The sequence below is a fragment of the Adiantum capillus-veneris genome, chromosome 23 (assembly GCF_014529385.1).
Source record: "Adiantum capillus-veneris isolate H3 chromosome 23, ASM1452938v2, whole genome shotgun sequence".
NCBI lineage: Eukaryota > Viridiplantae > Streptophyta > Polypodiopsida > Polypodiales > Pteridaceae > Adiantum > Adiantum capillus-veneris.
This window is the reverse complement of record NC_140953.1, coordinates 134,816,689-134,844,593: the sequence shown is the minus strand read 5'-3', so window position 1 is coordinate 134,844,593 and position 27,905 is coordinate 134,816,689. Positions and strand designations below refer to the sequence as shown.

The 27,905-nt window shown below is 42.9% G+C and overlaps 1 protein-coding gene across 1 annotated transcript in view; it reads right to left on the bottom strand.

Annotated features, from left to right (window-relative positions):
• LOC147428627 (poly(A)-specific ribonuclease PARN-like) overlaps nucleotides 1-27,905 on the bottom strand; it is a 119,154-nt gene that overhangs the window by 61,542 nt on the left and 29,707 nt on the right. Inside the window, exons 2-8 of the mRNA XM_086496863.1 lie at nucleotides 18,339-18,469; nucleotides 17,632-17,975; nucleotides 15,107-15,226; nucleotides 14,917-15,034; nucleotides 14,542-14,827; nucleotides 14,207-14,412; nucleotides 14,066-14,134 (exon numbers count right to left, since the gene is read on the bottom strand). Of these exons, the coding sequence (XP_086352989.1) occupies nucleotides 14,066-14,134; nucleotides 14,207-14,412; nucleotides 14,542-14,827; nucleotides 14,917-15,034; nucleotides 15,107-15,226; nucleotides 17,632-17,975; nucleotides 18,339-18,469 (1,274 nt within the window). The remainder of the gene's footprint in view (nucleotides 1-14,065; nucleotides 14,135-14,206; nucleotides 14,413-14,541; nucleotides 14,828-14,916; nucleotides 15,035-15,106; nucleotides 15,227-17,631; nucleotides 17,976-18,338; nucleotides 18,470-27,905) is intronic.

Below are 27,905 nucleotides of genomic sequence, written 5' to 3'. Positions count from 1 at the left end.
ACAAGGTGGATATTCAAGAGGTTGTATTCTAAGTCAAGATTGCTTGCCAAAAACCATGGGAAGAGATTAAGCTCCCTTTTCACACAAGAAAGATACTTTTTGGTAGGGCACATTTTGAAGCCAAGTATGAAGATGTTGAATTGTGATCTTTGGTCGTTCACGCAATGGTCTAACAAGTTTTTCTTGGATGAATAGAACCATTCCTGATTTTGGACTTGTGGCTTGGGCTGTGACTTATATCCACTCAATAAGAAGAGATTGATACGTCATTTTCAAGGTTGTATTTGTGAGGTTGTCCTAGCTTTTGAACCTTTGTGGTCCTTGACTCTCCATAGTGCTGAAGACTGACCATGGCTAGCCGTAAAGATTCATAATGGCTAGTCTCTCCTTGTTGCATGATGTTCATTTCTTTGATTTCCATTTTGTGCTTTGATAGCCCAAAAGTGTCGTTCTTGTTGGCCATGTTTGGGGAAAGGGACCAAGGAGTTCAACATTTGTCCACCATGGGGTTCACTGTCTGTCCCCTATTCACTTTATAAAAGTCCTAGTGCCTTAGGTTGTTTATCTTCTCGTGTGCTAACTTTATGTAGAAATTTAGAGCACATTCTTGTGTAGTTTGCGCGCTTTGCAGCAACTTATGAAGTATGAGAGAGCTCCTTCCATATGTATGTCTTATGAAGTATCTTTTCCCGCTTTGCAACTACATACGAAGTGAGAGAGCTCCTTCCATACGTGTGCCTTATGCTTGAATTACAACTTCATTGAATTTGTAGGCAGGTCTATCGTAATAAATTTGGTGTCTTCTTTGATTTTTTTTCTTGTTGATTGCTTTTTTTTTCCCCCGCAATTGCATTGCAGATTTTGGGCTAGTCTTTATGTGCCATAGTCTTTTCCATTTTGTTTGCAGTGTCTCACTTCATGCCATTATGTCTATGGCTACCGCTTATGTTGTCTATCAAGTGGGTATTGAGTTGCATGATTGTATCTTGCCTTTGATATCGCCATCTAATTGCACGATTGTCTTGAGAACACCAGGAAGATGTTTTCTCTTGTTATGGTTTTCAGGAGTAGTGATTTGATACTTTGAAATGTCTAAGTTTTGTCCCGTCCTGTGGTCCTTGGATGTAATTCAAAAACAACTAAATGTGTGTGGTTTCTTGTAAACCATGTGGGTGAACTTTCAATGGAAAAAATAAATTGGTTCGTCATAGTTCTTACTATAGCAAGAAAGTGACTACAGAAAATAAGTTTTGTAGGGTTGCAAAGTTTTTCGAAGGGGAAAATATATGTATATGGTACTTCCTACTTTGCGGTGTAATGTAACGTTACGGGTGGAAGTTTTGTAATCTTTCTTGGGAAAAGAAGGATTGTATGCAACTCCTTTACAACGTCATCATTGAACGTGTTAAAAGATGCTCACACATATCAACTTTCTTGTCTGCCACATTCCAGCGGGATTCTGTATGCTCTTGTTGGTGGGTTCCCAAAGTAGTGCTCTTTATTGCATAGTTGAAGGTGGTTTTTGGCCTACCCAAAGGGCTAAGGCCATAGTGATGTGTTCCCTTTATGTTAGTGAAAAAGGGAGATTTTTTTTTTTTTTAATGCATAAACTTTTATTGGTTGGAAGAGATGGTAGATACTCATAACAAAGACACAAGCGGTATATATTCACATTGGTTCCAAATCGTGGGGTTATTTTTAAAAATGCATATTTTTTTTAATTGGTTGTGGGGATAGAAGTCACTCTTCCAAAGATAGACACTCGTTTTAAAGATTCAACAATTCTCAAAAATGGAAAGGAAAGGCAAATGGTGGTGGTGCTTTGGTTCATGTGCAGACGAGGTAGGGATGTCAGACTCGCTCTCTCTCTCTCTCTCTCTCTCTCTCTCTCTCTCTCTAGCAAGTGGGCGCACCTGCCTGCACAGCTGGGGTGCTCATCTCTCTTAGGTAGGGAGTGAAGCAGGTAGCCTGAGGTAGGGCTTGACACAAGGGGGTAGGGCCACAAGGCGGGAGACGAGGGAGTCTCTCCGCTATGAACTATAGTGAATGCATGCAAATGTCAATCGATGTCACCCGGATCATCTTTTATGTGGCATGGCTTCTCTGTATAGCAGGGCCAAGTGATGGTAGATTAGTGATAAATTGCACTCTCAATAAGGTGTTGGGTAGATGAAAATTGCAGCATAGCTATGGTGGAGGTTTTGGGGGAGTTGGATATCACGGGCAATTCTTTAAGGGTGTTGAATTCTTCGAATGTAGACAACTCTACATCTGTAGTAGACCCCTGCAAAGATAAGTGGAGTGGCTTATCATGTGATATGTAGGGGGTCAAGGTGCTTGCAGTCACCCCCGCTGGCAAGCATCACCTATGAGGAACCCTCCCACCCCATTTCCATCTCGCTCGATCTCTCTCAGAATAGCCTCACCCTCTCCTCCAATTTCTTCAAAATTGTCATCCTTCATTCCCCCTCACTTACGCTCCTCTATCTCAATACACCGACGCCATCATGGATGATAGCTCTCAGCATTAGCTCTCCACTCTTCTCAATGATCAACATCAATAGTGCCCAATCCTTACAACACCTATGGATGAACATGCAGCTCTCTGGCTCACTGTCATAGCGAATGTGTCATACCTTCCCTTCCCTCTAGACCCTTTCGTTGTCCCACAACTACTCTCCTTCCACTCTCTGCAACTTCTGGATCTATTCCACAATAATTTGTCAAGGACGCTCGATCGTTGGTGCAGCGTCATTGGCAGTAATAAGATCTCTATGATGACATTTGTGCATACCAACATGATGTGTCCCCCTATAAAGCTAACTGTTTGGAGGATTCAAGGGCCAATCTAGCACATCTGTCTTTGGTAGTATCTCGTATGAAGGAGGCTGGTCTGGTAAACACCTCTATCTCCATAGCATTAGGAAGGGAATGGGGTCTAAGGGGGCCTCTTTATTTGCAATGGGATTAAAACAGAGATTATGGAAGAAGGAAATGGGTGGATGCCATGTGGACTGAAATGGTGGGTATGGTAGGGCTTAAAAGCAAGTGGTCAAAGTTGTAGTTTTTAATAAAATATAAAGAGAAAATCTCTTATAAATTCAAAAAATTGAACTTTTCTCTATAGAGTTGGGTAAAAATCATTTCTTTCTCTTTCTGGTGGCTGCCAGTTTCTCCCCCCCCCCCCCCCCCCCCCTCCTTAAAAGGGGGTCCCTCCAAAAAACGTGATGACCATTCCCTTCCTCTCTCTCTAGTGTACCATCCCTCACTTCACTTCACCTTGCAAGTTGCTTCTCTTTCCTTCCTTTCACTTTTCCCTCCCAAAAGCTCTGCAATAGAAGTTTAAACCTCCATTCCCTCCTCAAGCTTATTGCATTCTCCTCAAGATGAAGTTCTCCATTTCTACATGAGCCTCACTAAGCACCACTACCTAAAGCTGAAGATCTGCAACATATCCTTCTGTTAGATCATCTCTCTTTCTTTTCTCAACAGGTTTCTTCATTAAGCTCTCTAGAGTGGATCTACTTCCCTCTCAAGCTTTGCAACATTATCTTCCCCATTGAGCCAATAAGCAGGTGGAGCGGTATCACAATAAGTATCGTCTTTGTGTACCATCAAGAATCTTGCTCTTTATACAACTGAGAACATGGATGTGCAATGATTAATAATAAGTGTTTGTATGTAGGTTGTGTCACTATTTCCAATGGCAATATTCCCAATGGCATCATCAGGTACTCACCAACCTAGGAGTGTCATTGACTCAATTTCATGCAGCAATGTACAAGACGATAGTGGATGTTGGGTGACGATGGAGTTCAAATGAATGATGTGGGTAACAATGCAACCCAGCTCAAGGGTGCACACAAGGTCTCAAGGAAACACATGGCTTCTTGAGCACACCATTGGAAGGGAAGATCATGGAGTTCAAACAAACACAAGACGGCAAGAGGCTTGCGAAGGTACATCATGTGTATGTTGCTTCACAATTGAAGCTAGAGACAGTAGTGTCTTCATCGAGGTCTCCTGCAAACTATAACTTTACTCCTCTGTTAAGTTTCTAGATTATCTATTTTGTATTTCTACCGTGTACGTTACTTTTGATGACTGTAAGAATTTTTTGTCCATGTTTGCATATGTTTTCCATTCGATTTTGTAGAGTGGGAGCCAATAGAGTCCTTCACAAGAACTTTTGAAGCCGTCCACACTAACATTGGACAAGTTTCTCTATGTTGGTTTTCCATCCTTTGAGCTTGCCTCACGGGACATTTTTTTGTATAACCATACGTATGTCATGCCTAGGCGAAATGGGTATGGTAATCTTTCTCTGGTTCACTTACCAACCTTGCAGTACCTGGAATAGCCTAAGCCAGATAGTGCCTTGATCACAACAACCAGAAGAAGAATCGAGGCGGATGTGCAAGCAGTAATAAAGTGCACCTATGATTTCCACAAAGCCATGGAAACATGGATTCTGTCTCTTCATGTGTTTGTGTTTTTCTTTCGACTTCAACGTGTTCACAGGACACCAACAATGTGGACTTGCAAAGGGAAAAGTGCGATCAACGGATTCCTTGCAGTGGAATGGGAGATTAAGGTGGTCAACCACCAGGGAGATAGAATCAAGTGCTTTGTAGTGTCTTAGAATGTGGTGTTCAGAAACCATATTGCGAAGCAAAGCTTGTCAATGGTATTTCCCTATAGAAGATGATAGCTAACAATCCGAGAATGGGAGGCATTAGACTCTGATATTGCTGCTAGATAATTGATTGACCTGCAAATATGTCTCCACGATGATGCAATGGACGACATTGCAGTGAGTAATGATTGGCATCTCAATCACCTTTGCAAGTATCTTAATTGCAAATATACCTTGCCCAAGCAATATCTCTTTGTAATCAATGAAAAGGTTGTTCACTCCAAAAAAAAGAAGAGCTTTATATGTGAGAACATTCCGTTTCCACAATGTATCTTTGTAAAAGCTTCCCATTAATACATATGGTGTTTTGAATCTCATCTTTGCGCATACTTGTTTATTCTCAACTTGTTCATGTTTTATATTAAAATGTACACTTTCTTTAATTTCTAGCACAAATGTTTTCATTGTTGGTGTCTTTCAATGCTTTGTCGCGTGATTTTGTTTAAAATTATAGTTTAAAGTTATTTTGACGTTAATTTTAAGTGCTTTTTAAAAAGTGACCTTAGCTATATAAGTGACTTTCTAAGTTTTAAACTTCATTTCTCACATTCACAAAACTCTAGCTCTTTTTTCGTATCTTCTTCGCAAACGAACTCATGGCAACGTCTTCTGATGCACTTCTCACACAACTAGAAAAGGTAGGACTTGCTGATCGAGCACATGAACTACTCAGTGTGTTCGAGGGGACAATTGACATGCAGGCCACTGCCAACCTTCATGTAGAGGCATTCAAAAGCTTTCTTGACTACATGGCGCAGCACATGAAAACTTATGCCATAGTCTTTGAGGGATCCGACATGGTGTGGTTGTTGGTGGATTTCCTCAAACATCTCTATGCAGCCGACTAAAACATTCGTTTTTGCTTGTTGAGGTTTATTAAAGGCATCACGGAATGGGACTACAAGCCAAGGATGAGGATGTAGATAATCTCATAGACTTGGGCATGGGGTGCATAGGCACCCAATTTATTTCTTGGGACATGGTTCTGGCCTTACTTGTGCTTGAGGGCATGAGTAAGGAAAAATCAAAAGAAAAGGCCAGCCAAAGACTGTCTGTGACTATTGTGGAGGAATCAAATGAAGTTACAAAGAGGTTGATGAGCAGACTAAATCATCTATGACACTCGTCCAGCTCCACTGAGGAGGAAGATCGGATGATAGAGGGAGATGAGGTGCTAGAGGAAGTCCCACACCTCCAAATTCTCACTTTACATGTAGTGGTGGTGGATGATCGTCACTTTTTGTTCCTTGACGACATTGCCAAAACACTAGGACTCATAGAAGATGAGTCACTCTCGGTGCTTTCCACCTATGCGGACATGAAAGATCCCAGTGGAAAGGAAGAGAAAGTCAAATTTCAAATTGACTTTGAAGACCAAGGTCTCTCAACAAGCCTCTTCTTCCTCCCCAATGAAAACAAATAAAAGTTGATGCCAACGGTGGCAAGTACACTTGTGAAAATCAAATCATGTGCCTCATTTTATGAAAGCATACCGGAAAGCGCTTTCCATCCACACAAACCACTAATCGCTATGGGCGGAGATAATCGCTATAGCATCGATCTTACAAGGAAGAGATGGATGAAGAAATTGAGGTAAACACTTCTTAACCTACTTAATTGTCTATTTTTCCTTACAACAAGTGTTAAAGTCATTTAAAATTCTTTGCAGACGGCATACCATGTTGATAAGTTTGTATGCGTAATTGAGGTTCACGCAACGTGCCCATGGATAGGGATAGCTTGCTTTGGCACTACCTGAGCCAAATGGGGCCATCGATTCTTCAAGTTTCTCACACATAGTTCTCTAAGAATCGTTCTAGGGAGCTGCTTAAGTGCAAAGCATTAGTGTCATACTCGCTGAAGATTCCCTCACCCTAAATTCTCACAAATGTATATTGGTGGATTGAGAGGCGGCATTGTATGCCTTTACGGGCAGGCACCTTGGGTCAGTCCTTCAAGAGGTGACAAACCCGTAGGAAATTGCATTGGCATCAAGTCAGCCATTCGCCACATACCCATAGATGTAATTCAAAGAAAAATTAATCAACCATAATGTAATATCCAAATCAATATAGAATATTATTTTTTTTAATCGATGAGTATATCAACGTTTTGTACTTGTTTTTTTTTATGATTCATATTGTCCAATAAATTTCATTTCCGGAAAAGTGTGCACAAAACCTAAAGCATGCAAGCACCTGTCGATCGGGGGCACCTCTCGGTGACTTTTTTACAAAACCAAGGGGGGGGGGGGGGGACATACAGAGACGGTGGGATGACCACGGCACACGGTGGGATCGGATGAAACAAAAAAAGTCCCTGTGTACCACGGCGCGCAGGGGGGAGTTCTGACCTGGTCAAAACTAGCCCATGCACGTCATGGCGCATAGAGACTTTTTTTGCACCATCCAACCCCGTCGAGTGCCACCGTGCCCCGTGGTCGTCCCACTACGTCCCCCCCGTCGCCTAATTTTGTTAAAAGATCACCGAGAGGTGTCCCTCGGCCGACGAGTGTTTGCATGCTCGATGAGAGTTTAAATTTAACAAGTTGAACATAAATGACAAGTGCTCTAACAAGCTCACAATGGAAGGCCCCTGTGTTGGGGTAAGCCTTAGCTTACACTCACAGTGAGAACGCTCCCAAAAAGCCAAGCACACACCATTTAAGTGCATAGTCACATTATTTCTATGGAACCTACAAAGCCTCACACATGCTACTCATTCCCTACACACATGCTACACACGTGATGGCCACATGCTACTTGTGGTAACTCACACTACCTTTGCCATTTCCACTTGTGGTGCATATCCATTCAACCATTGATTGCACTTCTTCAAATTGAGCCTATAAATGGCCATAATCAAAGCTTGTAATCTCTCTCTCAAATTCTAATCAATCAAGCAAACTATTTTGTTCTGCATTGTGTATTGAGCTCGCTCTCTAATCTAATCCTAATTAACTATTAGCTATGGTGCTATCATGAATGCCTCATTGGTGCATGTGGTATCAGAGCAGTGTAGCTTATATTAGAATTTCCTAATCCATTAAATCCTAGGCATCCTCACTCTGCTAGATTGCATTGGCCCTCTCTCTCTTAGCCATTGCAATTGCTAATCAGAATTTCCATGCATTGCATAATAACATTAGTACTGATTACACTCTCTATGAACTCTTAATAAACCAAGCCTTGAGCATGTTCTTGGTCTAGTTCCTCAAGCCAATACTCTTCTTGGTCTAATTGGAGTTACTTAGAGTGTATTGCATTGGAACTTCTTCTTTTTTGGTGAATTTTGTTGGGATCATCCCAACTTGGGCAGAGACGACATGTACGAGCCATTTAAAAGACACAAGTTAATTTCATCTCTCTCTTTTCATTTTGCTTCAACTGTGCCTTGTCTCTTGTTTCGTATCTCGTCTCTTCTCGCTCTCCTCGCCATGTCGATCAGCACACTTGCCACGAGCTCGACAAGTGGTACCGTGAGTTTTAGGTTTTCTCACAACCTGGTGCTACTACCGAGCTACCATCATGCAAGGTTTTTGGATGCCCAACCCTCGGGTTTAGGTTTACCCATTAACCTCATGAGAGTGGGTCGCAAAACAAGTTGGGGCGTATGGTGATGATATGATGAATATGCTAAGTTTCGCTAAAGGGGCGATTGTTGGGATCAACCCAACTTCGGCAGACATGAGGTGTAAACGACAATTATGTAAGAGAAATTTAAAAGGCACGAGACTTAATTTGATATCTCTCTCTTTTCATTTTTCTCCATCCGTGCCTTCTCGTTGTTAGGAGTTTTTTGGAAGAAGTGATTGCGCATATGTACATACACATGTATGGTGCATCAAATAAAGGATTGCCCATTTTCCAGAGCCAGGTGGTTATGTGGGGCCCACATGTGTACATGTAGGATAGCGTGTACATAGTACATCGATTTTCATTATCATCAGTACCAGTGTGTTTTTTTTACAATAATGAGGAGCTGCTAGAAAACCGACACCATGAGGTAAGCAGGTGTATCAAACGGCATCCAATGGCGTCAGGAGGTTGAATGGGGTCAATATTTGCATGTGGATAAGTACGGACACAATGTGGGTGTTCTTTTCTGATAATTATGCAAAAAGGTCATCATGAGAATTGTATTTGGCGGCCACTTCACGTGATTGCGGGATGCATTCTTGGGAAAAGTAGAGTGCCAGGTGTGCGGATGGATGTAGAAGGGTGACAAAAATGCATTGCGTTGCTAGTTTTTTGCATGTTCGGGGTCTGTTTGAGGTCAATCGAAAGACCAAAGGTGCCCAAGGGATAAAGAGAAGTGTGGAAACTGAAAAACCTGAGAAAAAGACCAGCAAAACGTGGAGAGAAGAGGAGGAATATCCGCTTCCTCACTTTTTCATGCTATTTTGGTTGTGTAAGTTTCTACTGTGAGCGAAGCCTCTGTTCAAATTTGTGATTGTATCTGGCATACTTCATCCATATTGTGTGAGCTATTTGCCCCATTGGTGTTGGCCCAAGCTCAATTGTACCTAAACATTAGAAATTCTCCTCTTTTGACCTGAGTTATTTGGGAGGGGGGGGGAGGGGAGGGTGTGTGAGTGTGAGTGTATTTGTGTTGAGTGAAAAAATGGATAGTCTCTCTTCTCTCACTCCATCGGTGTGTTCCCTGTTTTGGTCAGGTGGATTGTGTAAGCCGAGTGGTACCCCATAGTGTGTGTATGTGTGTATCATCCCAAGAGTGTGTCGGGTGATTATAGAGGCGTTGTGTATGTTTCCATCCCGCTCACATTCTTTTGGTGTCCCTATTGAGGATCTTCTTCAAGTACATTCAGCTTTGGGATTTGGGATTACAGGTTACAGGTTACAGGTTACAGGCACAAATACAGGTGATTCACACAGGTACACGTAGCTGGAGTAGAGTGATATACTAGCAAGTGAGAATCACTTGCAATAATCGTGGGTATGCATCATTTGGCACATGTTTAAGCGCATTGTTTGGTATTGTACGTTACTTGTGGATATTGCCATTGTACGCTTTTGTGGAGCCATATGTGGTTTTCGTGAGGTTTTATTGAGTTGGGGGATTCTTAAATGTAAGATCTTTTCGGTGATACAGGTGGCTGGAGCACCCTTTTCATGACCTCGCCATAGGTATGTACTAGTGATCCCTACATGATGCTCGGGTTCTATTGTTGGCAAGTTATGCATACATAAACAGTCTATATTTTGGGTTACATTTGGCCCAAGCATCGAGTGCCGACGCCTTGTTTGAAATCCTTGTGGTTTTTCATACTTGTTAATGCTGTCGATTTTTGCTTAAGTATGTATAAGTGTGTGTGTCTTTGAAGGAGAAGCTCTCTTTGTATATGTGGCTTTGAGGACAAAAACACCTACTCCATTTAGTATGTATATGCTCCTTCATAAGTGAGAGTGTGTGTGTGTGTGTGTGTGTGTGTGTGTGTGTGTGTGTGTGTGTCCAGTGGTGGAAACGACTTTTGGACTTTTTTAAAAAAATTCCCATTTTTTGGCTTTTGGAAGCTTTTCTCGATCAATGCTCGCTAACATCTGCTGGACCAGTAAGCTCCTGCTCATTCCTCGGCTTTCCACTCTCCATTTTCTTGTCCTCACTACAATCTAGTACCCATGAGTTGAGACATACGCATTTATCCTAAGTAACCCATATAAAAGTCCTTGATAAGAATCCATGCATTTTGTATAAGCTTCATCTTATAAGGCTTACACAATGAGAACACTCCCTAAAAGCCAAGCATGCCCATTTTTAAGTGCATAGTCACATTATTCTTATGGAACCTACAAAACCTCATACATGCTACTCATTCCCTACGCACGTGCTACACACTTGATGGCCACATGCCACTTGTGGTAGCTCACACTACCCTTGCCATTTCCACTAGTGGTGCATATCCATTCAACCATTGATTACACTTCTCCACCTTGAATCTATAAATGGTCATAACCAAAGCTTGTAATCTCGCTCAAATTCTAATCATCAAGCAAGCTATTTTGTTCTACGTTGTGTATTGAGCTCACCCTCTAATATAATCCTAATTATATATTGGCTATGGTGCAATCAAGAATGCCTCATTGATATATCAACCATAGCTTTACACCATGAGAATTCGTTCGAATTTCCATGCTATGTTCTCAATATAAAAAGCGGGTTTCGATCTAAATATACTTCAATCAAAACTTGCTTTATACGGACGGACACACACGTATAATACACATAAACAATGTTTAAAAACATTGTATGTGTGTGTGTGTGTGTGTGTGTGTGTGTGTGTGTGTGTGTGTGTGTGTGTAAACGTACAAATGCAACCTATGTGACCACCACCTAAGTGACTCTTACCCAAGCACAAAAGTGTTTTATACAAGGAAGCGTGTGCTCTGGTTGGGCCATCAAGAAGGGGCCCTGCTCCTTTCAAGCATTGCCTGCTGCTGTTATGGGATGTCAAGCAGCGTTGGTTTCGCATGAAGACTCTGATGGTGGTGCTATAAGAGGGAAGCTTCTCGAGAATGCTTACTGCATAACTAAGAGCACCACACTTGTTGTAAGAGCACCAGAGTACATGCTGAATTTGCTACCGGTGGAGATTGTTAAGTCGCAGATATTTTTCACAAAGCTTCCATCTGCCTTAGCATGGAATGCCCTTATTGAGGGCTTTTAAGGGAAAATTCTAGCAATCTTGCCAGGAGTAATGGATGTAAATCATTGTCTGCAAGTGGTTGTTCTGAGATTGTATGCGGAAGTGTTGCAAGTTGAAAAAAGGTCAGCAATTCTTCAAAGAGGTCTTGCGATGCCTCCGTTGAAAGAAACTTGATGACCTGAACTTTGACTGAATACAAGTTAAACTGGAGACACAGTTTGTTGGAAAACTTATGCTGTTTGAGATGTAGTCGCATGGACTTCATCTCCTTCTTGACCATCATCCAACGGCAAGGGGGATGGTAACCATCAGCTACGTATGTTTGTGACTGCTGGGCAATCTAAAGTAAGTCCAAATTAGTGCATGTTAAGGTGGATGAATTAGTGCCACATGTGGGTGCCAGATTCGTGAGGCTAGCATTGAGCCTGTCTTTTGTTACATGCCATTGTGACCATGGCACTACTCAGCCGGCAAAAGAAGCTTCCATCACACAGTGTGGTGTCTGTGGTTTTGAATTTGTACAGCCTGATGGCAGCAGAGGAACAAAGGCTCGTATACACCCGCACTCCATTTTGGTGAAGCCTTAGCTTGAGAACATGACCAGTGATGATACTGAAGAGTATCCGCATCACAGTGAGGGTTTCTCTAATCCATTAGTTGAATTTATTTTGCATCATGTTGTGCAGGATGAAGAAAATAAATATGGCTATACATCTGCCTTGAAGCTTCATGTAGCAACCTTACCTACCTTGAAATCTGTAAAGCTGTCTAAGGAAGAAAATGCATGGTGTAGTATATCAAGAAGTGTTCCAATTTGGAGAAGAGGTGAAGTGTTTCCATGCAAAAGATATTATCACTCTGGTTGCATATTGTCAAGGTTTGGGTTTTGGGTTTGGATTTGGATGGAATGCTCATGCTCCTAATATCAGAGAGAGTTTCCCATTAAAGATGCCTGCTGAAACTGGGAAAGCTAGCCTTGTTTTGTTTGAGATATCTGGTGAAGGTATACAGGCAAGAGATAGTGGAGTGCATGGTGAGGATGCAGGTACCAATGTCAGATCGTGAAAATGAAAATGAAATATTGATATCGGATAACCAAGAAGAAAGAACAGGCCCAAAAGCAGGTCCAGGTTACTTGGAAGCTTCCAAGGTTGTGCTTTAATGGAAGATATATTATTATTGAGGAGGCAACTTATGTGAGCTACGGAGAAAATCAGTGGCAGTTAATTTGTGATCATTGCTGCCCAAACTCAACTACCAATGAAGACCAAGATTGTAGCGGATCTATTGATGCTTATTGTGTTGCCAATTATGGGTTAAAATGAGTTTTGACGGCACACTGTTATGGATAGTCTCCAGCCTCGATGGAATGAGCAATTCACTCATCGGGGGTCTATATCCCATGCACAGTTCTCCTGGTGGGTTACATTTATAATTTACATGAAACAGGCTGAGAAGTGGGGAAGCAAATATATTTGCATAGGGAAGATCGGGATACACTTAGCTATACTAGAGCACTTTTGTGTGTACCCTCATACTATCACACAACAATTTGATGAAAATTGTTGATACCCTCGTACTATCACACAACGAGTATATTATGTTTGAGAAATGATCGCTTCTATGTCACAGAGGGGGACCAATAGCGTACCGCAACTACCCTGAGAGAGAGGTAATCAAGGGCACACTAAATCTGGAGTCTATTAGTTAATAAAGGTAATGAGGCACAAGCCTTACAATTGTTCGTTGACACATCTGAGACGCTTCAAGATCAACTCACATCATGTGGGATATTGATAAAAGCTGATGCTTGTCAGATACATCTCACAAAATGAAGACCATACTGAATGGATTCTCACACCATACTGACACTTGCAACCATGTAGAACTATCAGATTCCTTGACCAGACTTGAAATCAATCTACCAAAATAACATAATTAGAACACTACAAATTTTGAACCAAAGGTGAAACTGCAAAAGAGAGCACTCAGAAATCGAGGCCACTAAGTTCTACAACTGTTTATAACTAATCAAAACAAGCAATGGAGCTCGGACTCGACAGAATCAGTGAAACAAGTGTGGTTGGTCCCAAGCTCCTAAAACTTAACGTCAATACTCGACTTCTTAAAAGTGAGTGTTATTGGAATTCGTCTCCCAAAAGTGTTACATCTTTGTGTGTGTTACTTTTTGGTACATTCATGCATGCGCCGGCACATGCATGCCTAACAAGGACAAGTGCACTTGTCTGGTTCTGAAACATGATTTCCTCATATGTGGCTATGACTGCTTGATAAGGGTGACAAGCAGTCATAGCCACCCTTATCAAGCAGTCATTTTTGTATAATCTCTTCAAGTAAAGAGAATGCCATCAATTCCAGACAAATGGGTGTACCAGTAAAACTTCTTGCTAGAATCTGAAAAAATTGTTAGGGTACCATAACAAGAGCTTGGCTTCCCATGTGCAATGCTTTGAGATAGCAAAACACGACAGAGATAATGCAATCTATAGGGTGAATGTATTCATCACCACAAAAAGATGCTGGCCGCATCCTTTATAAAATTGCTTATGTTCGTTCTTCTTAATTTCCTACCGTCCAGAACTTACACAAAAACGATTGCATGGCTTCACAACACCTTCCATATGCGGAGTTCCTTTTGTGCAAGAGGCAGAGAAATTTACTGCATGATTTTGAAGACCACTAACCTTCTGCACACTGAGGTTCCTTTTCCGTAAGAGACACAGAAGTCTGATTTGGGTCCTCCTTGACTGCATCTGAAAAACAAGAGCAAGGTCACTATGACATTCCTCAAGTACTAGCATAAAGCACAAGGAATTTGAAGTTACCCGTCTCCCATGGCTTTCCTGTGTTCAAATCCAGCACACCACGTCCCATGTTCAATAAATTGAGGAACTTGGAAGTATCATGAGCAGCAGAAAGAAGATCCTTAACATTGACATGAAGCTGCTGACAGATTTGAGCAAATACACATCCAGTCATGAAGGCATCGTAACCAGCCTCATGAAGATGGTTGGTATTGGTGTCTTGATACCTGTGTGCAAAACTCAGTTAATTAAAAAAATGGCTTTTCTTTCCAAATATAGTTATAGTAGCCTATTACATCAATGCATCAAGCAGCTAAAAACAGAAGGCAGCTAATGTTTTAAAATAATTGATCAACCTTTTGAAGCCATCCATAATATCTACTTGAACCCTCTGAGGCTGCTTATCCGTGTCTTTGGTGAGGCTCCAGTTCCGCGAGCCCATATTCTTTGATTTGAACATACGAGAGTAGATAACATTCAGCGAAGTCACTCTTGGAGCCCAAAATGCTTGAAGGCTTGGCTCAAGTCTCATTAGACACTTGGTATCAATTATGGACGGAAAATTAGATAGTAGAGAGGCTGCAAACTCTTCTACATGGGAAGGAAGTGGTGAAAGAAATTTGCTATGGATGTGGGCCAAATCTGTATCCATCGCAAACACCACAGTAATATAAGCAATGTGATATTTTCAATGAACAAAACCAAAACAGATTCAATGTCCAAAGTATTACCAAGAGCACAATTATGTCCTATGAGGGGCTTTTGTGATGACACAATAGCATCTACAACATACCGAAAACCAACCGCCTTCTTAATACTGGTTTGTTCACAATCCTGTTCCAGCTCGTGCTGCATATAAAACAGTTTAAGTAAAGGCTTCTAACACCAACTGGCAGTGGAATATCTACTTCAGGTACTTACTTTCATGAAATCCAAGTGCTCTTTTGACTTAGCAAAAAAAAATTTGACATCATGACTTGAACCAGACCCACAATCACTCCTAATAGCTGGAACAAGGTCCTTGAAATGTTTCTCGACCACCTGTATAATTCCAGCAGTCGTCCAAAAACAAAAGAAAAAAATTACTTCCAAGGGGAACATCACAAAGGAACTTATACCGATGTTACAAATAAGATTGTGATGAAACAAAGCCAGTGGCAAATGTTAAATCCCTGCTCAAGCACCAAGTCAAAAAGAGTATCCTTGTGTAAACACTGTACTTATGGTTCAGACAGAGAATCAGAAAAACACTACATCTACCTACTATATATTTAATCTCGTCAGTAAAGGATTTGGAAGGGAAGCCCGTTCTTTCAGCTCTCTTGGGAGATGCATTTCATGAGACGACATGAGCCAAGCAACCACCTATGACACAAGGATAAACATCTGTCTCGCTTTCCATTCATAAAGCCTAACTGGCTAACCCTGACTAGCGTCCCTACCACCGGACACTTGAGTGAGAGCAGGTACCTATTTCACATGACCGGTACGGCCCTAACCTAAGTAGGAGAGGAGTCGACAAGAATAGGGGAACGTTGTCCTGGACTTGGCAAAATAGAGGGAGGTGGGGGCACCGCAAGCGAGAGACAGAGAGAGAGAGGGTTGGCGCGCCTCAGCTTTAAGTGCCACGGGGTCCCAACCATGGGATCAATGGCTCTTGTGCAAAATCAAGAGCGCTCGCAGATCTCGGCCGTCGATTCGTAAAAACTAAACTCGGGATCCCGAGTTTAGTTTTTATGTTGAAATCTACTGTTTTAAGTTTAAGTTTATGGAAAAACACATCAAGCGCACACGGGTGTGATGGTTAAGGCCCCAAACTCTCAAGCTAGTGGTGAGGGTTCAAATCCCAGCTGGGGAGAGGGGGGCATCCCGAGATTAGGCCCCACGTGGCCGATAGAACTTAAACTTGGGATGCCGAGATTAGTTTTGAAAAATCTAAACTCGGGATTCCGAGTTTAGTTTTAGCAAATCGATGGTCCAGATTGATCTTTCACTTGGGACCATTGATCCCATGGTTGGGACCCCGTGGCACTTAAAGGGGAGGAGGGTTGGCGCATGCTTTTTCTTGCTAAAATAAAGGAGGGAGCCTGGAGGGGTCTGGCAACCAAATGGGAACGCCAGCTTTATGATGGCCTTTTTTTACCAATGGCTGCACACTTATAACGTGGGTGGTTGAACGCTTTTTTTTTTAAGTTTTGAACTTGCCAAAAACTCAGCAAAAACTTATAAGCTGAAAACCATGCTTAGAGCCGAGTCCCCCTTTGATTTGTGAGTTTAGAGGTATTATGAGGAAAAAAACATTAAATAGTAGTCCTACTTATAAAGTTGACAAGACCACTAAAGATATGTAAGACTATCCTTAGGTTATACTTTTTGGGAATAGTAAATCATCATGGGTTTGATGTTGACGTCGAAGAGTAGGACGCTTTTTCATTGGTTAGTCACTCTTTAAGTCTCTCTAATACAAAGAAAAAAGCGAGGATTAAGTGTACTGCTGGAATTCAGGAAAATGTTCCCTTCATCCAATTAATCTCTAAAGCTGTATATGTGACACTTATACAAATGTATTTTCTTAATATTACAAATACCCTTGCAACATAGGGGGACCCGGCTCTTACACAATCACAACCAAGGCGTCCCTAGATGCAGTCTCATGCACACATGCAATTCTAACATAAGACTCCTTTAAGAGAAAGCATTTGCTTTCCCGAAAAGCAACTCGCTTTTTCAAAAACGCAACCGCATTTCCTCAAAGCTCTCTCTCAACCCATTTTCATTCAAGTGCTTGTCTCATCTTTTGTGCACAACTCTACTCAGCTCGAATACCTCCAAACTATGGAATATTTATAAAAACAACCCTTTCACTTATAATCGAATAATTCATTTAGAATTAGATTTCCTTCATATAAAGCTAATTTAGCAACAATTGGTCAGATTGAAATACGTAAGAACTTGCATACGTCTTGATTGTCTTCTCCTTACCCCCTTCCCTTTTGTTTTCTACATCAGAGACTGTTCTCAGTAAACCACACGCATAATTTAATCCATTTGGAAGTATCGTCTCTGGGTGGTCCACATGCATTTTGCTTTAGAGATTACACAGACCGGATTTGTTTTAGAGCAAAAACAACGATGAGTAACAAAGAACAGGTAATTCTACAAGCAGGCAGATGAGTTTCCAAAAGACAGGTTAAAATAAATCTGTCATTGGTAATTGAATGGTAAGAACTGACTTGAGAAAACTATTTGAAAAGGTTGCCATTTCAAGAGAATTAAAAGAGTCGACCATTAAGATGTGTGACCTTCCCACCATCTCATGACAGACCCCATAGTTCTGTTTCAATAGTTGAAAACAAACTTTCAAAAAGAGTTCCTGCCTCAGCTTCGTGCCTATATGAGAGGATTGGCAGAAAGTAAGGAAATATGCTTGACATAGGACAACTTACCATTTGTGCGAGACAAACTTGATGGTGATTCTCCAACTGCAGAGTAAAGGAAGGGCACTGGTTTATACCATAAGACGGCACCTCAAAATCTTTAATTTGACCTTTGCTCAAGGCCAAAAAATTTGCTGCTAACTCCCTCCCTGGAAACCTTAAACCAGGGCTGCATGCACAGATACTATTGTGCCATTTCTCAATATTCGCTCGAAGTTTTTCAGCAAATACTATATCTGAGGTGTTATTTATGGTTCTACTACAATTACAAGTGTTCAGTCTAAAAGGAGAGAGCTCATTGACCAGCAGTGCCCTTGCTTCGACTTCTTGCGTCTTTGATAAATAGGATATACCTGCAATATTGAATAAAACAAGGTAAAAACTCATCAAGGCCCTCCATGAAGTCTTTGCTTGAATGCAAAGAAAAAGTCTGTAACAACAGGAAGAGATTACTGAATCACCAGGGCAAAACTTGTCAAAGACAAGCATGACTTCCGTCATCAATGAAGCTTCCATTCATTACAAAAAAGGGGAGAAAAAAATTTCTATGAACTTTGGTGAGGAGATACCTATGGAAAAGATACTTAGCACAAAGAATGTGAATTCTTTTTCCTGAAAGGAGTACTAAATGCTTCCTACAAACTTTGCATTGATGGGAAACATGAGAAATTTAAAATGACCAGACACATGATTTGAGAAAATTTGAAAGAGCTTACCATCCTGTATGCACAGATTGAAGTCGAACCCATGGGATGCTAGAAACTCAAGCGCAGAAGCCTCACATGACAATGATGTGGCAGGCAGACCAAGGTGGAGGTCATTCCGGGGAAAAACATAAAAATTGTACCTTTCAAAACAATAAATCTAAATTAAGATCTCTCTCTCTCTCTCCCCCCCCCCCCCCCCCCCTCTCTCTCTCTCTCTCTCTCTCTCTCTCTCTCTAGTTGTAGGGTTAAGGTGGATAGGTTAGTGTGCCATTCATGGCATAAGCATGCTTGGAGAGGTTAGTGTAGAGCTTGAGAGAGAAACTATTGGACAATACAATATAGACTATGCTTGCAAATGATAAAGCTTAATATTATTCAGCTGAACCTGCCTCTATATAGGCTTTACAAATAGGCAACCTTTTGACACATGAGCACAAAAGGTGGATTCCAATGCACAATACAATTGGCTTTCTCTTTACAAAGGTTGCAAGAGGCTTTTTACATGGTTTGACACATAAAGCTTTTCTAGGTGGAAGAGACTGTTCACATAAGAGATGCAACAAAACTCGCATCCCAACAATTCTCCCCTATGTGGATTTTGGTTGCATATCACTCACACAATCCTCCCCTCAAAACACACTAGGGTGAGGCACACAATTCACAAACGTCCCCTTGAACACAAAGTCGCCTCCCCTAAACACAAAGGATGTAGGCACACAAAACATCAGGGTGTAGGCACACAGAAGCCTTCCCTGGCACAAATAGAGGGTAAGGTATACAAGAGAGATAATGCTCACAGCACATCATCATAAACCAAGCCAATATTGTTGTCGTTATCTTCGTCAGAATCTTCAATGGTGGCAAAGGTTGATTTTTGCTTTTGGTTTATGCTTGAAATGCTCTTTGTAATTGATAACCTGTAAAGATTTATCTTTGAGTCTGCAATATTTTGTAGCATGGTTGTTTTTGCCACAAATGCGACGAGGATTGATTTCATAGCAATCCTTTGAAAGGTGATTTGTTCTGCCACAGTGTGTGCACTTTAAGTTGCTTTTGTGATTGCGGTTGGAGCGGTTGGATAAGACCACATAAGCACCACTTGATTGTTGTTGACTGCCTTTGAGTTTCTTTTCGTGCTCTTGAAGAGAGTTTATTACATCTTCAATTTTAGGGATTGGGTCTTTCTCTTTAAGCACTGTTACAATTTGGCCAAAATCTGCATCTGGTACTGCTTTGAGAAGCACAGCAATTTGGTCTTCATTATCTACAGGGCATTTTATATATGTCAATTGTGTGCAAATACTTTTGAGCCTATTGACTAGGGATGACACATCTTCTCCATGCTCCATAAGCAATCCATAAAGTTGCATTTTTTAATGCACTTTTGGAATGCTTGGTAATAGCACCAAAATGTTGTTCTAAAGTTATCCATGCGTCATGTGCAGTGGTGCAATAATGCACAAAGTTGTCGTCAAGCGATGTGAGTAAAATGCCAAGAGCTTGCTCATCTTTAGCCGCAAACTATGCTAAGCTCTGTCGCGTTTCTATTATGTCATCATCATTTGGTGGCTTAATGACGGACCATAACTGCTTTCGCATTAAGTACCCCTTGGTTTTTGCCTGCCACCTGTGAAAGCCATGACCGTTGAATTGTCGATGTATGATGGTGCTTTAGGAAGGTCTTACCCGGGTGAGTGGGCAGTGTCTAGTCCTCATGAGCACTTGCTTCAAAGATTTTTACAAATTATTCGTGAAGTCACTCTCCAATATGAAGCACCTCTTCACCAAAAAAAAAATTGAAGCGCGAAAAAATCCTTTCGAATGCTTAATGGGGAGCCTTTGAATGCTCGTTGAAGCTCAATGATGCTTTATAGATGTGTAGCTTACACAGCAGCAAAGAAAACGAATCTTGGCCAAGTCGTGGGACAATTCGTACGTTGGGATGAGAGCTTCAAAATCTCCAAGCAGTTTTGAAGCTAGGTGGAAAAAACCCCCTATTAGAGTGCTTTGCTTTGTCAGGCCTTTTGCATGTGATGAGCCTCTTAAGAAGGTAAGGCTTGTCGAATAAGCTCTCCAGTCGACAAGTGCAGTAAATTAAAGAGCATTGAGAAGCTCAACACCAAGCCAAGGAAAGAAAATTAGGTAGCTTGTTAGCAATGGGAATTCGAAAGCTAACATGAAGAGCCTTGAAAGGCGAATTGAAGCAAGGCGAAGCGATGGACGACTGCAGATGATAGGGAAACAGCAAGGCGGGCTACGAGCAGCTGATTGGTTTGATGAGGTTGGATTGGGCCACCAGAAGCGGTAAATCGTAGTGCGTGCAGGTTGATGACGAGGATGGAGGTAGGTGCAAGTCGAAGCAGGTACGGGCAGTGGAGGCCGAGTTGCAGCTGCAACCGATCGAAATCACAGAATAGCAAGGTGCTGCGCTTGCGGGCTGAGGAGAGAGCGCAGTGAGGAGCCAAGCAACTGTGTGCGGGCTAATAGGCCTCCACATCCAGTGATGATGACTGTGTCAGGGTCTCATGGCGAGCTGGACGACTACTGTTGAAGAGCAGGGCAAGGCAAATTGCAGACATCGACTTGGCGGGGCTTGAAAGGCACTGAATCGCAGTTCAAGAGCAAAACGATGGCATCCTACTGCAATGGGTGGAGATGATGCTACAAGTGTTCGGCACGATTAGGCAGTAGCAGCGGGCAAGATGGCGGGCTTCACCAGGGCGTCGATAGAGCTGCAGCAGATGAGGGCAATGCTCGGCCAAAGGATGATGCGTTGGTGAAGCTGCTGCAGGCAGACGATGGCAATCGGGTAGAGAAGGGAAAGAGTTCAGATGACGAGCAGGTTGCACCCCTTCGTCAGCTACTCAAAAGCGAGGTGATGGCAAAGGGAATGATGCAAAAAAGACTCTGCGCTCAAATGGACAAACTCCTTTTGTTTTATTTAGGAGTGGCTCCCACTAAAAAGTAGCAGACACACTACGTTCTTTTTCTGTCATACACACATACACACACATGAAAGTCCACTAGTGACTTGAGAATGCAAAAGCTTGAGGGCTCAAAATTATGCACTGTGAGCATACACACTTGAGAGTAGTGAAAGTGAGTTCTCAAATTTGCAATAGAACCAAGTTAAAAGGCACACAAATTACGTAGAAATAATATAATTAGTGATACTAATGACATGTCAATTATGATGCAGCTATGAACAACCGTTATCTTCTCTTTTTTAATCAATTAGCATGGGTAGTGGCACTGACAGTACATATCCCATTACTAAAGGACTTGAAAAGAAAAAGGTTAACGATGTAATTGACACGATGATTAATATGCAATACAAAGGGGTATTGAATTAGCAATTAGAATGGCTAAGGGAGAGAGGACCACCGCAATCGAGCATAGTGAGGATGCTTAGGATCTAAAATAGATTAGGAGATGCTAAGCTAAGCACGGCTCTAGATTGACCAAAGCCCGTGCAGCATTGGGTGGATTGGAAAGGATGTGTTCACAGGTTGAGTTTCAAGAGCCTCGGACGAAGCTCTGGCTCTTTGACACTTTGGTGGCTTCTGCATTGCTTTATGGAGCTGAGATTTGGGGACCTTCATTGGATCATCAGGGGAGGACAGGCCGCAGTGATGGATGGAGGGACATGGAGAAGCCTCTGGTCTCTATGATCTCGCGGCTCATTAGAGCCAAGGCTTCAGTACCACGTGCTATTGTACGAGCAGAGCTAGCTGCCCCCCCACTAGTGGTTGAGGCGCTCACCAGATCTGTCTCCTTCATACACCGCATTTGGGAACTTCCAAGAGACAGATATGCACGCCTTGCACTTGAGTCCTCTCGACAGTTAGCCATGCAGGGAGATACAACATGCTGGCATGGGGAGATGACATCATGGTTTCAGGCGCATGGGTTCAACATAGACAGATTGCCTCCCTTCCAATACTCACTGGATGCACCCTCTCTGACTCTTACACAGTCCGAGATCACCAGGCTCATTCGCCAGGACTTGACTCAGCTAGACACCAAGAGGACATGGATACAGCCAGCACAAGAGCTGGCTTTCTACAGAGAGCATCTCCTCCAGCTTACGGAGGATGGTTTTGTGATGAGGCCCAGATACATGGACACCCACTTGTCTCATGGGATACGATGTGCTATTGGCCAAATACGCACATCCTCACACCAGCTGCGGATCAAGACTTGGAGATACAACGGAGTACCAGCAGAGGCCAGGACATGCCCCCTGTGTGACATCGAGCCTGAGACAGAGTTGCACTACACATGCCATTGCCCCGTCTACTACGAGATACGAGGCCGCTTCCATTGCTTGTTTAGAGAGGGCTTTGGACCTTTCTCTAGAGTCATGCAGTATGAGGATCAGAGATGCCTCGGTTTGTTTTTGCTCGAGCTGCGCAGACACAGAGAGAGCCTGATGAGAGGAGAGGCTAGCCAGTCTCAGAGACAAATCACAGACTTCTTTAGAGCTGCCACTGGACACTCGGAGGAGTTACTACCACAGCAGAGCTCGTCGCTTTACACCAGAGGCATACTGATCGACCGAGCGACTGAGTTGGGGAGGTCTAGGTGCCCACGACTGCGGAGGACTACACAACATCAACGGAGGCTGCATCAGAGGATTCGGATCACTTTGGCTCGACATGCACGATGCCCGATCAGACTACTGAACATGTAGAAGATTGATGAGATCCGCCAACGACCGATGCTGGATCTCCTGTGATCTAGCTATCCCAGCTAGCTATTTAGCTGCTTAGTTCACACCTAGCAGTTTAGGATTCCATAGTATTTTATTTTGTCATTTTGTTCATCTTGTTACTCTGACTTTGTATCAGATCCACCACATTGTAACTTTCTGGTCTCATAGGTCACTTTGGCCTTTTGAAGACGTTAATATAACATTTCATTTCATCATCTCTCTCTCTCTCTCTCTCTCTCTCTCTCTCTCTCTCTCTCTCTCTCTCTCTCTCTCTCTCTCTCTCTCTCTCTCTCAGCCAAGGCCTCCGTACCCCACGCTATCATTCGAGCAAAGCTAGCTGCCCCTCCTATGGAGATTAAGGCACTTACCAGATCAGTCTCCTTTGTGCATAGCTTGTGGGATACTACTAGAGACAGATATGCTAGATTGACCCTTGAGTCTTCCAGACAGTTAGCTCCTCAGGGAGACACTTCATGCTGGTATGCACAGATGACATCATGGTTTCAGATGCATGGCTTCAACATGGACAGGTTGCCCCCTTTTCAGTACTCTCTTCAGACACCCTCGATGTCTCCTACACGGGTGGAGATTACTAGACTCATTCGTCGGGACTTGATCCAGCTGGATACCAGGAGGACAAGAGTTGGGCACGAAGATGGCTTTCTATAGAGAGCATCTTCTCCACCTCACAGGAGATAGGTTTGTGATTCGACCCAGCTACATGGATACACGTCTCATGGTTTGCGGTGTTTGGTCAGATACGCACATCCTCACATCAGCTGGAGATTGAGACTGGTAGATTCAAAGGGATACCAGCAAACAACAGGATATGCTGCTTATGCCAGCTAGAGCCAGAGACAGAGCTACATTACATATGTCATTGCACAGTGGACTATGAGATTCGGGGCCGTTTCCACTGTTTATTTAGAGAGGGTTTCGGTCCTTTCTCTAGGGTCATGAGTTATGAGGATCAGAGATGTCTTGGGCTATATCTACTTGAGTTACACAAGTATTAGGTGCAGCGGAATGAATGTTGTATTTTCTCAAGATTAGTGATCTTTATTGCTCAAGGTTCCTTTTAGTTCTTAGGAAAAGAGAGAGAGCTTTCCATCTCTAGAGTGCTGTGGTCACGAACAAGTGAGTGGATATTGTGTGTGCAAGTGAATGAGACTGAGAGAAGGAGAGAGAAGAGATACGACACCGAGAGGTTGTAAAACCCTCCTCCGAAGGCCCCACTCTCATCGGCGAGAGTGGTCTACTTTGATTGCACAAAGGTGTACAATGCGTATGCAATGGACTGATGCAATGGGACTATGCCGATGACGACGACGGTGATGACGACGACAACTTGATGGCTCAAATCTGAGATCTTCTAATGACTGTTTTGGCTGCGTTTTCTAAAGATGCGGGAACTTCTGCAACCAATCTGGGATGTATCTACTACCTTGCTAAAGGCTGAAAATGCTGTGTATCTGCGGCAGGTTGGGGCTGAAGGTCAAACGCTGCAGCAAGGCAAAAACGCTAGCTTGGCTGAAATTGCTGATGTCAAAACGTTGATTCTACTGATGCTTTGCAATCCCAAAAACGCTGGCTTTGGGGGCTGCCTGAAGGGGGAACAAACGCCAGAAAGGGGGGGCTTGATGGCGATGGCTGATGTTGGGAAAACGATGAGGATGGGAACTTGCCCGGCGAGGATGGGGATCCAAAAACGCTGGGGGTGCTGGGGGACACTGCTGAGAAGTTGCCTGTTGAGCGGGAAGCTCCTGCTGCCTCTTCTACCAGAAAGTGCTAACTTGGGTTTGCTTATATATTAACTTAGCAAAATTGACCTACCTACTTTTGTTGGAAAGTCACTTAAAAATAATAAGTGAAAATAACCAAAAATAGGAAAATAAACTAAATGCACTGGAAAATTCCCCTAACTGATGCTAATGGATTCTGATGGGAATTCCGATGATCATGCTGTGCGCAACCGAAGGATATGCATCTATGCTAAGTGACTAGGCATGCACGGTCTACGAATAGACTCACAAAAGTGCCAGATCACTGCTGATCTAAACTGACTGAAGTGACGGGAACCCTACTATGGTGTAGCTTGTCCACGGACACATAGGGTTGGGATGTGTCACGTGACATCCCCTCCTTTTCAAAGTGAGGTACTGGTACCGAACTGTATGGCGTCGAGGGAGATCGCCAACAGCATCCGGAATCCTGAAAGGGACTCTTCGCCGGCCCACTCTGCTGTGTGGGTCGAGCGATACTTGAACTTCATAAAGGTCTGCAACGCTTGTTTCTTTGGGCCACGCCGAAAGAGACTCAAAGTCTTCTGAATCTCCTTTCTTGCTTCAACTTCGTCGAGAGTCCTATTTCTTTCGTCTTCAAGAATCTCCATGGCTGAAAATTCCTGAAACCATCTCCAACACAAAACCATGAACATATCCATTCCATGTAAAGTGAAGGAAAAAAATATTGTCTTCTCTAAAGACTATGTATGCAATGTAGATGAACATAGAGGCGGAGTGACAACCCGTTCATCAAACACATGCAAACAATGAGGTCGAATCTTTTCTGTTTGATCGAAATCAATCAACTGTGGCAAATCACTATGGAAGTGCCCATGCTTGGTGCTCATACTATCATGTGCTCTTTCGAAAACTGTGTCATGCCAAAGAAGAGACATGGAATGTGACTTCCTTACATACAAACTTTGCAGCTTTTCATGAACAATCCGCATACATTCGTGCTCATCCATGAGAGAAACGTGCTCAACATACAAGATGTCATGCCTAGGAAAAGGGATCACATAACGATGCTGACTAAAATACAAGAAACGATCACGAATGAAACACTCGAACAATGCGTGCGTATCAATCATGCGAACACATAATACTTCCTGTGAGGGTTCTTTGGATCTAGGCGCGAGAGCCAAGATCTGTTCTTCTTGAATGATCGAGTCGTCCTGTGGGGGTTCTTTGGACCTCGACTCGAAAGCCAAGATCGGTTCTTCGTGATTGATCGACTCTACAACGAGGTTAGCTTCGCTAGAAAAAGCATCCACTAACACATCATCCTTGTGAACGATCACATCATCTTCATGCAACTCATCATGCTTATGAGAAATCACATCTAGATCATGCAAATCATCATGCTTGTGAGAAATCACATCTTGATCATGCAAATCATCATGCTTGTCATTGTCATCCAAATCATTATGCAAATCATTGGCATCCAAATCATCATGCTTATCATTGACATTCAAATCATCATGCTTATCGTTGTCAATCAAATCATCATGCAAATCATTGTCATTCAAGTCATCATGCTTCATACAATCATGCAAATCCTGTGTCATGCTTTGGAGAACAAGAGACTAAGAGAGTCTCCTTTCCCCAAATCTCTTGCATCTGTGCTTGAACTTGAGAATAGAGTCGCCAGAACTCTTTGTTTTGTCGGTCGCTTTGTTCTTGTATTGCTTTTCTTTTTGCTTTGTCTTCTGCGTGTCTGCGATCCATTTCTGCTTTTCTGACTTTGGCTTCCAAGCGAGCTTGCTCGCTCGCACAGGCTACGACTGCCATTCTTTCTTGGTACTTACACTCTATGGCTGCGATTCTTTCTTCGCTTTCTAACTTCCTGTCCATCATCCTCTTGTTGAAAGCCTCCATAGGAGTTAGTGCAATCCTTGTCGTAGATGGAAAAGGGGGAGGGTCGGAAAAACCTCCTGGTGGGGAAAATTCTTCTTCGCCTCTCTCATGCTCATCACCTCCAAGCGAAGTATCCATGCTGCATGATGACCATTCTGAAGTCGTGGGTTCTTGTGGGTTCTTGGGGTCTTAAGTTCACGAGGAACTTGGGTTCTTGCGGGTCTTGAGTTCTTGAGGTTCTTGAGGTTCTTGAGGTTTTCTTTCGCTTACAAACCCCGTTTGAGAAGAATCTTCTCTTCATCCGAGTTCTACTCCTTTCTGCGGGTGCACCCCTTGGCGGCCTTGCGCTCACACCAAGGTTGCTTTTTCCCACCTCACGTCGATTGGCCGGCCGCTAAGTGCACGGTCCGCTCTCAATGAGTGAAAAGAGACACAAGGGGAGGCTAGACAAGCCCTTCTTTCTTGGGATTCCTGTCACTCTTCAAAAAACACGATTAGGAATTGACACGCCCAAGCGAACTTGGGTTCGTGCGACCGCAACAAGCAAAAAAATCCTTGTGGTTCTTGTGGTTCTTTCCTTGAGTGATACAGAACACTGCCAAAGCTCTGATACCAATGTTAGGTGCAGCGGAATGAATGTTGTATTTTCTCAAGATTAGTGATCTTTATTACTCAAGGTTCCTTTTAGTTCTTAGGGAAAGAGAGAGAGCTTTCCGTCTATAGAGTGCTGTGGTCACGAACAAGTGAGTGGATATTGTGCGTGCAAGTGAATGAGACTGAGAAAAGGAGAGAGAAGAGATACGACACCGAGAGGTTGTAAAACCCTCCTCCGAAGGCCCCACTCTCGTCGGCGAGAGTGGTCTACTTTGATTGCACAAAGGTGAATGCGTATGCAATGGACTGATGCAATGGGAGTATGCCGATGACGACGGTGATGACGACGACGACTTGATGGCTGAAATCTGAGATCTACTAATCGCTGAATTTCGGGACTGTTTTGGTGGCTGAAAATGACTGTTTTGGCTGCGTTTTCTTAGGCTAATGTAACAGACTTGGACACTCCAAGTCAAGAATCAACCACGACAGCACCAAATAACCACTTCAAAACAATTCAGAGATCACAATAGATATGCACTGGCCCGGCGGAGTTCCATGCCTAGAGATATTGGCCCCAAAGACTGGCGCCCCTTTCGGTATTTCTTTTTATATTAATCGGATCAA